The 12,812-nt window shown below is 32.5% G+C and overlaps 1 protein-coding gene across 12 annotated transcripts in view; it reads left to right on the top strand.

Annotated features, from left to right (window-relative positions):
• Positions 1-12,812, top strand: part of Ssbp2 (single stranded DNA binding protein 2) — a 324,265-nt gene that overhangs the window by 289,546 nt on the left and 21,907 nt on the right. For all 12 annotated transcript variants that reach the window (XM_048800214.1, XM_048800216.1, XM_048800213.1 and 9 more), the window contains 2 exons: positions 9,552-9,587; positions 11,410-11,464. In XM_048800214.1, coding sequence (XP_048656171.1) covers positions 9,552-9,587; positions 11,410-11,464 — 91 coding nt within the window. The remainder of the gene's footprint in view (positions 1-9,551; positions 9,588-11,409; positions 11,465-12,812) is intronic.

Genomic DNA, 12,812 nt, shown 5'->3' with positions numbered 1-12,812 from the left:
ATAGCTATATTAATCAACTAAGTTGTCAGATATGATCAATCTCAATTAGAGGAAACCAAATTATTATGATTGTACTTGTATTAATTACACATAGGTTTTCTGTCTTGCTGCCTCAGAAAACAAGTACACATTTTCCTTGTGCTTGTTAGCTAAATTGCCATTCTCTCACATTTATGTACCTAACATTCTAGGAATTTTCCTTTTATTATTGCGGCAGTGATTGACTATGGATGTTTTTCTTTCTTAGTAATGTGCATAAATATATGAATAGGTTGAAAACTAAGCTATCAGACACAAAATTAATATGATTTTAATTTCATGATCCTGGTGATGTTTTTTCTCCTTGTCTTTAAAATCTTGAGTTCTTCAATATGTAAGAAAGGCTGCTGTGTGAATTTGTACAGTGTGTGCACAGTACACAGGCTCTTAAGTCAAAAGAGTCACTGGGGACTTGGCCTCTATTCCACTTGACAAGTCTATGAACCCAGCTACCCAGAAGGGATGGCTTCATTCTCTAGCAGTGGCCTTAATGCTAAATAAACATGAAACTTATCTAATGTATGTTTATTTAAACTTGAAGTTAAAAATGAAGTGTGTTTAATAACAGAAAAATCATTGTAAGTCTGTTGCTATTCTAAAGCAAAAGTCACTTCCTTCTCAGGTAAATAACTATCATATAAAGATAAAAGTTATTAATTTATATTACCCAGTTTTCTTAGTTTTAATATCTATGGTGTTTACTAATTAAATGAAGTTATTTGAGGTAGAAAATATGATGTTGCTTCTTTTTGGGTCTTCAATGAACTATTCAATAAATCTTGATACCCTTTTGTCAGATTGTTGAAATGTGAATAACTTCACTGCTCCAAAATTCTTTCAGTTTGCTTATGTGCTGTAGAGGAGTTTATGTTTTTGTTTGCTTCTTGCTATCTGCCTTAACTAATTAATTCAAGATTTCACTTTAAAATGGCATCTGGCTTGCCGCTCAAAATACACTTCTTGCAACTTCCTATTGAAATGCCCATAAGGATGCTAAAAAAAAAAAAAATTCATAATGAAAAAACTGACAATCTTCCTAGTGTCAGAATCTGAAATGAATTTATATTATTTGCATGTTTAATGAGGCCAGATTTTAAAACACAACCACATCCCACCTTAACTAAGTGGGTAAGCCTTTCCACCTAGAAGCAAGAAGACCCTTCCCTCCTTTCTCACTCTTAGTTCAGCAAACCATCCCAACTGCTCATTGCAAGCAGCCAGAGGACAGGTCAAACTATCCATCTTCTTCACTCCCAATTTTTCTATATACTTGTCCAGAGATTATATCTCCTACAAACCACTGATGGGCAGCATTTAGGGAGTTGATATTGAGGACGGTGTGTTGTGCTTAGCAGGAGTATATTATCTAAGTGAAGAGGATTAGATAGAGGCAAAGAAAAGAAGAGATCACTGCATTCTGATGATTCTTAGAGACCCCATCTCTTAGCATTTCTTAGAGCTGAGCACTAGGGGTAGGAGAATGACTATATCAGATCATTATTTCTGCATTATTTTAGACCCTGTTTAGAACTAAGAACTTTTGCAGGAGGTGCACATCATACTGATGTCCAATGATCAATCGGAAATGGGTATTTGACCAGCACAAATGTAGGCAAGTAAGAAGCCTGAAAGCAGTCCCCTTGGTTAATAAACACCACATGTGGAAGCATCTGTTCTCATTCTAAGTATGCAAATGGGAAAGAAGTGGGAGGAGGGCAGGTTTTCTCTTCTGAAGAGAAATGGTCATCATCTTGAGCAGGAAAAAGAAAAACATTCTCCGGAAAATGATTTCTTACGAGAACAAGAAAGAAATTATAGAGAACTGGTAACTTTGTAGTAGAAACATAGGGATTCTATGAAACAGAAGTAAAAGGTATAAAAGGTGAACTTTTTTTACCCAAATTATATTTTTAGTGACAACTCATCTATATTATTTTGAATACAAACTTCCTTACATTTCCTGTATTTATTTAATATTACAATTAGTTTATTTTAATTCCGTAAGTCTGTGACTCCTTAGGGAAGCACCCTAAAGTATTGTTTTTATTTTTGCTGTTTTCACATATGCTTTGCTGACTGTTTTTTCACTATTTTGAAGTAACTGCACACTTACAGAAAGCTTACAAGAATAGTACTAAGAATTGCCATGTACCTTTCACCCAAATTGCCCAATGTTAATGTTTTTCCACATTTGCTTTATGATTTCCTCTCTATACATAAACATATTTTTCCTGAATCATTTAAGTTTCCTGAAACTTTATCCCTAAGTACTTCAGTGTGCTTTCCCTAAAACCAAATATACTTCTTAACTCCAAAATAATGATCAAAATAAGAGCATTAACATTGACTTAATGCTACTTTTTAATCTACAGGTCTTATTTAGATTTCTCTAATTGTCCTAATAATATCTTTAATAACAGAAGAAAACCTGGTTCTCTTTTGCAGTTATATATCATGTCTTATCTCTTTTCATCTAGAACAGTTCCTTAGCTTTTCTTTGTCTTTCTCATTCTTGCACTTGTGTTAAATGGAAGCCAGTTATTATTTAGAGCATCTCACAATTTTGTTTTATTTGATATTTCCTCATGAGTAGACTTGGGTGTTCATATGTTTAGTAAGAATACCCCAGGAATTTTTTGGTTTTCTCAGTATGTCATTTTAGGAGGCATATATGGTTACTTGTACCATTACTATTAATGTTAATTTTGATCATTTGGTTAAGGTGTTTCTTATCAGAATTCTATAAATGGAAATTATTATTTTTCCTTTTGTAACTTTAACTTGGATACAGAACTTTGAAGCTATAGTAAATATGCCCTTCCTCCTTATACATTCATCAGCTATTTTTGGCATTCATTGATGATTCTTATTTGAATTTCTTACTTTGTTGGTTGCCATATGGATATCTTTTAATTCTGTCTTTCCTTTTCCATATATTACATGTCTTTCTACTAGAACAAGAAGGCTATTCTTTCTTTCCCATTCATGTTCATTTATGCTCATATATACTGATGGATTATATATTCAGTGGGTTTAGCTTGTGAAAATTGTCCTAAATTTGGCCAGTGGGAATCTCTTCAAGCTGGATCATTTCTACTTTTAGAGATTTCTTTTGTAGTACTGAGCTTCAAACCCAGGGTCTCACACATGCTAGGCAGACACTCTACTACTGAGCTATATCTCTAGCCTCATTTCTGCTTTTAAAATGGCCCATTATTGTTTGAGCACTCAGAAGCTTATCTCATATTTCCCCAGCCATTTCTTTAATGAGTCCTGGGTCTTTTCAGTGGAAAGTGGTATTTAAAGCTCATTAGAGTAATATAGCTTCTATGCCTCCAACCAGCAGAACTAGAAGATAGATGTCTCTGTGTCTACATATCACATGTATCTATATCTCTCTTTATCTCTATATATCAACAACACAAGTGCAGCTAAGGCTTCAATTTTTCAGTCCATTACTACAGAATTCATTCTAGCCTTTCTGCTTTCCATGGTTATAACCAACTTCTCTGAAAGTGTGAAACCTGCCTACCATTATCCATGATATATGTATCTATTCATAATCTTTGTCTACAATTTCATCCTATAAAAGTATTTTGATCAAAAATATTTTATGGCACTCATACATGACGGTAGGAGAAACATTTTTAAGGGCAAATTCTTGTTTTTAATTCAGAATGAAAATATGATTTTCGTTTTGAACTTCTTTGACCCTAAGCATTATAGTTTTGACCTCAGATTCTTGTTTGGAATGTTGTTTATAATCTACCAATTCTAGTTTTTCCTTATTTATCTTTTTCACAAAGAACTGTGTGCTTTGGCTTGGATGCATAATAAGGTTGGATCACTTAACTAGCAAGCTTTTTTTAAAAAGATGAACTATTTGAGGTCACAATATATAAAGATCACCAAACTAGATTCATACCGAAGGAAAATATTACTACATCATGTATCTGAAAAGTTCAGATTTAAATTTGACTTTGGGCATATTTGGTTCCAAGAATTCAAAGAACCTCATCAGGACCTAGTCACTTAGTTTCTTGCCTTTGTTTCCCTTTTCATAGCAAGGAGGCTGGGTGAAGTTTCAGATTCATATCCTCACAGCTTCCAGTTCAGGGCAAAAGAAAACAACTCCTTATCGGTTTAACAAAGAAACTGAAAATAACTGAACTGAACTTGCTTAGCTGAGGTCATATGTTTATTCATAAAAAAGTTATAGACAGGGATATAATATTTTTTCTGCTGTGTCTAGGTCACATGCCTATTCCCTAAGCCTGACTCAAACTGTGTAGAGAAAACTCTGGGGTTACCTAGGAAAATTAAAGGAATTTTTAGCAGAAGAGGAAGAGAGGACAGGCAAAAAAAAAAAATTAAAAAACTGTTCAGTACAATTTTATACTTATCAACTCACTAGCTTTCCAGGAAAAAGAGAAAGGAAAAAAGTGAGGACCTATTATAGTAATTAAAACAAAAGAAAATAAAAATATATTATTTCAAATAGGCGCTGCTTTATACCAATAGAAGCTCATTATTTGAAAAGAGCACTAAAAATATTTTTAACTTTTCCACCAGTTCTGATGTCTTGATGTTGCCCTCCCTAATTTCTAGTTAACCAGTGCTATAAGGTAAGCTATCTGAAAAGTACTTTATCTGTAAAGAAAGGTACTTAAAATGTTACTGATAATTTTAAAAACAAACAAAAAGAAGCCCTCTAGTTAATTCTCTGGCCCCTACCACTACACCACAATCGTGGGTATTAGGATTCAGAATATTTTACAAATTTGCATTCTTATCAGAACTCTTGAATTATCTAACTTAGGCAATTTTCTGAGCCCTTAATTTTCTCATCTGTCAAATAACGGATTCTTATTCTGTGATTCTGACCTTCCAGTTCTGTGATTTTGTCTGTCTTCTACATATTCATTTTTATCCTTTGTTTTTATCTTAGTGGACATTTTGTATGAAGCATAGGGTAGTACCAGAGGGAGGATTTAGGGATAAAGAGAATGAGAAAGTTAAAAGTGTTTTTAAGTCTTTGAATCCAGGCAATAGTAATAACACAACTGAGTTAGGAATGTAGGAAAAAAGATTTAGAGGGTAGATAACAAGGTTTTGTTTTTGCTTTCTGGAATTTTTTAAAATGTTATATTTGAAGTATTTATAGAACTGCTTCTTTAGTTCTTCCATCATGTTTAATAGGTAATTCTATAATTACACCTAACACATTACAGTATATTTTAAATCTGTAATGCTGAACCTCAGCTGAGTCCTCACTGATGCTTGAACTACTCTTCTTCCTTAGTCAGCTACTTCTGCTTTCCTCAAAGACTGGTACAGTAGTTTATTATTCTCTTTGGGTCCCCTGCATTATCTTGGCCCCTTCCCTGTCAATTAAAATTGTCTCATATTTTACAGAGGAAAGAAAAAAATAAAGACCATTAGACTCAAATTTCTTCAGATTCTAAGTTTCACCAGCAATATCATTACACCTTTAGTCATATTTCTTTGTTCTTATCTTGGAAATAGAAATGTTCTTTCTTTTCAATACTCATCCGTCTGTCTATTCTCTTTATTCTACCTCTTGTTACTTTTTTGCATATGCTGCCCATTCCCTCCTCCAAAAGAATTTTTCTTTGGCCTATCCATTTCCTTTGACTGGAATTTTCTTGGAATGTAATACCAGTAAGTAAAATCTTTACACAAGCTTAAACCTCTTGTCCTCTTCTCCTGTGGAATTGGCAGGAGATAGCTGATAGAAAGGTCCTGTCAGCCCTTTTCAGTCCCAAACAACCATCCATTTCTCTCACACTGTGACTCCTTTGCCACTATCTCCTGGAGGGTGGATTCCTAGGGTTTCCCGTCTTTGATCATTGCACAGTAGTGCAGGGCCTGAAACCTCACAGGAGATAAATTAAGGCATATTGAATTGACTTCCCAACCAACTTTTCAACCCATTTCAAATTCTGTGAAAGTCCCATTCTGAAGGTTACTATTTACCAACCAAACAAGAAAGCTTTCTTTTCTGTCTTCATCATACCTGATCTCTGAAATATTTGATTGCTTAGTTTTGTTTTAAATGTCTATTCATTTTTCATTTGTGATTTTAATGTTTCTTTATTTTTCCATATTGTTATTAAAGTATTCTTTTATTATTTATTTTTAGCTATGTCTCAGAAAGCTAAAAGGCTTAAGCTTCACCCAGCAATTTAGATATTTTCTAGTCAACCTGCACCTACTTGCTGCTTCTTAAAAGTCTAACTTGCTTGATTTTTTAAATATTTTCCTCCAATTTTTATCCAATCACATTTGCTGCCTTTTCTCAATTGGTAGAATTTTCTAATTACATTCCTGGCTTTCTTATCTTGTTTTTCCCCCATTTTAATGTTTTCATGTGTTTTTTTTTAATATATATATTTTTAGTTGTCAACAGACCTTTATTTTATTTATTTATATTCAGTGCTGAGAATCAAACCTAGCTCCTCATACATGCTAGGCAAGCGCTCTACCACTGAGCTACAACCCTAGTCCTCATGTGGTTTTAGCCATCATAAAATCTGGTAAAATTCTAAATCAGGTATTGTGACCAGCACAAAATGAAAATTCATTCAATTGAAGCTAGATCTGTAGTCTTGATCTCTAATAAATCTTTACCTATATTTATAGTGTTTATAGCTCAGTTCTAACTTAATGTCTACTAGTACCTTCAGATTCAACATATCAGACATTTCCTTAAGCCTGCTAGTTCCTGAGTTCCTTATATATAAATGAGTAGCATCATCATCCACTGTCACCAAGTTGGAAACAGGAATTACCTCAATTTTGTGCTGCTTTTGTCTGTCACACTGTCACCACCCCTGTGAAGTAATTTGTGAAATGAATGATTATCAAATTCTCTTACTCCTTCTTGTCTTATTCAGCACTACCTACAACTCATTTTACCATCTCTTGCCAGAACCCTTTGCAACAGTCTTCAAATTTGAATTCATGTTCCTCTAGAATTATCTTCCTTAAACATAAATTTGAACATGTCTCTGTAAACCTATGAATTATTTCCTACAGCTATATTCAGTCTAGTTAACCATTGCTTAAGGTAGTCTTTATTTTATATATATTTGAAGGATCTTGAGAAAGAAAAATTTAAAAACACAAAAAGAACAGGAACTTGAGAGAATGGAATGGTTGGAAGGAGCTAGCTTTGAAAACAAGAAGAAATTTCTTTTTTTCCTACTTCTGAAGAACAGGTGAAAATATAAATCTGTAAACAATAGGGTATTGGGCTGAAAATGAAGGCATAACAAGAACTTGATGACTTTCCTGTAAGCCAGAAGGACAAAGTACACTCAGGATGGTATAATCACCATGAGGGTCAGCTCACAAGTCAACTGCTAAGTTTTCAGGAATTTCCTGAGCTACTTGTTAAAGAATTGGTAACTTCAAATTTCCCATACAGAATAATTATGCCACAGAAATTGGAAAATGCTACAAATCAGAATCATACACCTCCCCATCCCACACTCAGGTACAATGTTTAATGAGTGTACAGGCTTCTGGTTTTCATAAAGGGTAAGCCAGAATACTTCCAAATGATGAAGACGAAGTGGAAGTTGGAGAACATGGTTATATTGTGGAAGTTGTCAACCTTAATTTATGTTTCCCTCCAGGAAATCTCTACTATAAAACAGAAATTTTAGCAAAGGGGTAGTCAAAGAGATGGGAATTATTATATTAGGCTTTCAGATAATTTAAGGTATTGGAGAAAGAAATGAAATGTTGACAGTGGCATGGGGAAGGGCAGAGTAATTTAGTCATAAAATAATAGAGAAATATCTAAGTAAACATGGAGGAATTGTAGGGAAATATTCTGGTTGGAATATATAATTTGTGAATGTCATAAGAAATAAGAAATATATTAGGCAAGGAAATTATTTGGATCTCTGTACAAAGCATTCAGAGTACTGACAAATGAAAAAGTGGGCAGTGGGTTGTAAAGGAAGGCAATGAACTATAAATTCCGAAGATCTCAAAGGTGGTTAGATGTTTAATGTAAATCAGAGTATGAGTGATACGCCATGAACTGAAAAGGGCTGAAGAAAACAAAATTGTATTCATTCACCCAATTAAGTCAATGTCAAATGCCATAGAATACTGAGGTACTAGTAGCGCAAGTAATACTTATCAATAGTGATTCTGGGTACTCCAGCCATTGTTATCTGCAGTGCTCAATACCTATAGGGAGACAAGCAGGAGCCCCAGGGACATGTGCTCTGTGTTTAATAAGGATACCAAAAACCAAGGAGAAAAGCTTTTCATATAACTTAATATTAAACAATTCCAAAAAAAGCATCAAAGATTTATTCAAGAAAAAATCAAAAGTGTTATACTTCCTTATTCTTACTTTATGATTTCATATTATTATGTTTAATTATGTGGCAGGTATTGAGATGGAGAGACAGGTTAGGTTTCACGTACCACAATTTTTTCACTTCTTTAAAAGTTCTATTCTGGTGCTGGCTGACTGACTCCAGGTAAACAGTAATTTATTCAATTTTATCAGAGTAAAGCAAAAATATCTCATGGAATATACAGTGTGTCTTCATGTAAGTGATTAAGTGAGCTTGTATTTAAAATAAAATATTTGGATTTAACTTTCCTTATTTTTAAATGTAAACTTTTTACTTTTTCATTTCTTAAATTATCAGAGCAATGTGGGATTAATAATTTCAAAACACTAGAAAAGAGCTTGTTTAAGAGCTTGATTTAAGCCAGGTATTCTGGTGCACATCTGTAATCCCAGTGGTTCTGGAGGCTGAGGTGGGAGGATCATGAATTCAAAGCCAGCCTCGGCAACTTCGCAAGACCCTGTCTCCAAACAAACTATTAAAAAAGGGCTGAGGATATGGCTCAGTGGTTAAGCACCTCTGAGGTCAGTCCTGCATACAAAAAAAAAAAAGTGGGGGGAAGAGCTTGATTTGAAGAGAAAGAGGGAATATATAACCCATATATGATGCCCACAAATTAATAATTTTGAAGATGAATATTAATAAGTTCTTTTGCATTTGTTATAGTAGCTAATTGTATAGGCAAAGGGAAAGGTGAGTTCAAATGTTGATCCATGCTGCATGAATACAGTGAGCAATCTTTTTTAAAAGCACATAGCTTAGAAATAATATCTGTGAAGCTACTAATTTGAAAAAAAATTCTGTAATTTCTATTTAAAGAATAAATCATTAAATTAAGCAACGTGTACAGCTGACCTGAAACCAATATAGCTCGAATCTGTAATTCTGTGTAAATTCCTCCTGACTAAAATGTACATTTTTTCTTGTAAATTGAAGATAGTATTGCAGTTATTCATATTTCTGACACTTAAACAGACATACATTCCTTCATCTTTTACTGTCCTTTGGGATACAGTTTAAAATTTAATAGAAGTTAGGAAATTGATTCATTTAGGTCAGTCCCATGTTGCCACATGAATCAAAATATTTGTTTTTGTCCTGTTCATGTTCTAGATACCATACTCCTCAGCATCTCCTGGGAATTATGTAGTAAGTACAATTGGGTTTGTTTGCTCATAAGAATTGATGTTACGTTTTATTTGAGCAATGAAATAGTTGTCCAGATGTTAAGAAGAGCCCCTGTGTATTGGCCAAGAAGTGAACATCTTGAGTTGTTTCATCTGCCAACCTCAGTACATATGTTGATGTTCATTAGTGAAACAGTTATCAATCTGTTTAGAATTGCCCTAAGTACTGTGTTTTACTTCAGCATATGTTTCTGGAAACCAGTACAATGCTCTCTGTCCAATCACAAAGAGAGCCATCCTCAGTTAAACAATGATATGCTTGAATTTGCAGTTCTCCAGGAGAATAATGTACGCCCCCTCCCCAACCCACTCACCACACATAAAGTTTAACATCTAAGAAGATGTTAAACTTTCTCCCAATCACAAAGTGAATCAGACAGCAGAATAATGCCTAGTAGTTTGCAAATATCTTCTATTTTTTGTTATTCTTAAAAACTGAAAACACCAACTTTTTCTCATTGTTTTTTAATACATGGTAAAATTTTTTCTAGTAATTCATATAGTCCTGAAGTTAAAATTGCAGGTTTTATATAAACTCTTGAACTCACAAATGACTTTTTAACCATAATCAAATTTGATTCTTGATACATCTCAAGGCCACCATAAAGGATAATTTGTTATAATTTAGGGGGAAATGCCTAATAGAGAAGAAAGAATAAAATGATAAAAAGGGAAATTTTCCTAAGGAAATGTTCAGAGGTTGGGGTCAACTGGAATGGAAATTAAAGGAGTACATGAGAAGAAAATCAACGAGCATTGTACCTGCCTTAGAAATAGTGTTTATTAACATAGTGAAAAGTGCACACTGCATTGGACCTGTGAACTTAGTGCTTAATGTTCCTACAAGCTATATAAACTAAGGAAGTTTAATTTCCTTCACATTTTGTATGAAACAAATCCTAAGTAAGAAAATTGGGGTAAAACTATTTTAAAAATCATTTAATAAGCCTCATACAGAGTTTAGTGATAATATAGATTTATTTGAAGGGAAATTTAAGTTGTTTATTAAATACCAAATACATTTATTATTTGAAATAATTGGTAGGCTGTATCTACACACTAAGAATGAAATGAAAATTTAGTCATGTAAGAGTTAATGTAACATGGGACATCTGAAAAATTCTGAAACCCATTGTCTGAATTATCCATTTTGATTGCCTGAATTAACTTCAGAACATCCTAATCTCTACTTCAGTATGAGTGTGTAGCTGTAGTCTTAATAACCCACAGCATTAGGCAGCATTGTATCTCATTTCTAATTGATGTTATTGATAACTGAATGTATTCTACTCCAGAACTGTTGCAGTTGATGCTGAAAAAAGAAATAGCAGAATGTATCTGAGTTTCTTTGGTTTTTAAAGATATTCTCTTAAGTGAATATCTTTTTTGCTTCCTATTTTAAAGAACAGTGATACTAAATGTAAGAAAATTACAGTAAACTAAATCACAAGTGCACATGAATTATTTCTATTTTATGGATTTGTAAAAGCACCGTTAAGTGGTTTCTCCTTAACCTCATTATACCTGACGTGATTAAGTCATGAATAATAAATCAGTGCTACAGGCTCATTGTTTTTGGAAACTTGTCAAAACAATCTCAACATAGTTAAGCTAAATTGTGTTTTGCATAATATTGAAATGATGGTGCATTCAAAGAAAATAAATTATGAAGAAATATATTTCCTCTGTTATTTTCAAATTGGATTATTATAGAAATAAATCTTTGTTTTCCTTACATTGTTTAATTAAATGCCTTATTTTTACTGAAATTTTGTATAATTTAGGGTCCTCCAGGAGGTGGAGGGCCACCAGGAACACCCATCATGCCTAGTCCAGCAGGTATTGTAATTAAACTAGCCACATGGGCTTTTGATTACTAGAATAAAATCACAAAATTTAGAAAATTGTTTATTCAAAAAATTGTTTTATGAAATAAAGTTAGTAGTAGTCATTATCTCATGGTTAAAGAAGTAGAGTAGAGGTAGCAAGTAGGAAGAAACAGAGTTGTAAAATAACTATACTGTTAAGTTACATCAACTTCAGAACATTTTTGTTGTGTGGGTAACTGATTTAGCATGAAAACTGTTCATTGGTATGAATTGCCCAATAATTTATCAAACTTAATGATTCCTTGAAAATGAGAAAAAGATCCATAGCTCATATCTTAGAAAAAAATCTGTATAATATTAATGAAACAGATCTATTAGATTTAAAATAACAAATCAGAGCCACCACATCTGTCATCTTGCTAAGATGAATATACATGTGCTCACAGTTTTAATTACCCTATTTATAGAAATTTATTTATTAGTAAATTTACTAGAGTGGGAAAAGTTTTTTGAATCTTCTAAATTGAAATGTTACTTCAATATACCCATATGCATTTTACACAGTTATTTCAAATAGCTTTACCCTTTTTTCTTGTGACTGTAATACAGACTATTAGATGTGTTTGGAGACTCTACTGGTTGGAGTTTAAATGAGTACAGTTTTAAAAAATACTCTGGTAACATATATCAAAAGCAGTGAAAAAGTTCATACCATTTGACTATAATCCCAACACTAGAAATGATTAAAGATACAATCCAAGATTTATGCACAAGGATGTTCATTTGTCATAGTCAATAGTGAAATAATTTTCACTCTTAATCCACTTTTAGTGAAGTTATTGAATTAATTTGTATAACACGATGGAATATAATTAAAATTTCATTAAAGTTATTTTCAAAGAATTTTTAATGAGAAAATAAATGCTCATGATTCAACACAATATGATCATAAGTATACATATAAATGCATATACATATATATATATATATATATATATATATATGTTATATATATCAAAAATCTAAAAAGTAGGGGAAAAGAAACTGTTGGAATTACTTCTAGGTAATAAAATAGGAAATTTTTATAACTAGAAATAATTTTTAATTGTTTCATTGTTGAATTCATATTTTAACTGGTTTGTTGAAGTTTGAGATATATAGAAACTTAAAATTCATGTCATTAATGATCCTCAAAAATAAGTTTTTAAATTTTTAACTTTCAAATTTCAATAAAACCAGTTTGACAATACAAAATTTTACTTTACTTCACTAACTCTTTATACTGTACTCGTAAATATTTTATACTCTCTATCCTCAAAGCATATTCACTATTAATAAAATTCATTGAAGATAGAATT

The sequence above is a fragment of the Marmota marmota genome, unplaced genomic scaffold (assembly GCF_001458135.2).
Source record: "Marmota marmota marmota unplaced genomic scaffold, marMar, whole genome shotgun sequence".
NCBI classification, from domain to species: Eukaryota; Metazoa; Chordata; class Mammalia; order Rodentia; family Sciuridae; genus Marmota; species Marmota marmota.
This window is presented reverse-complemented; position numbering and strand designations above follow the sequence as displayed.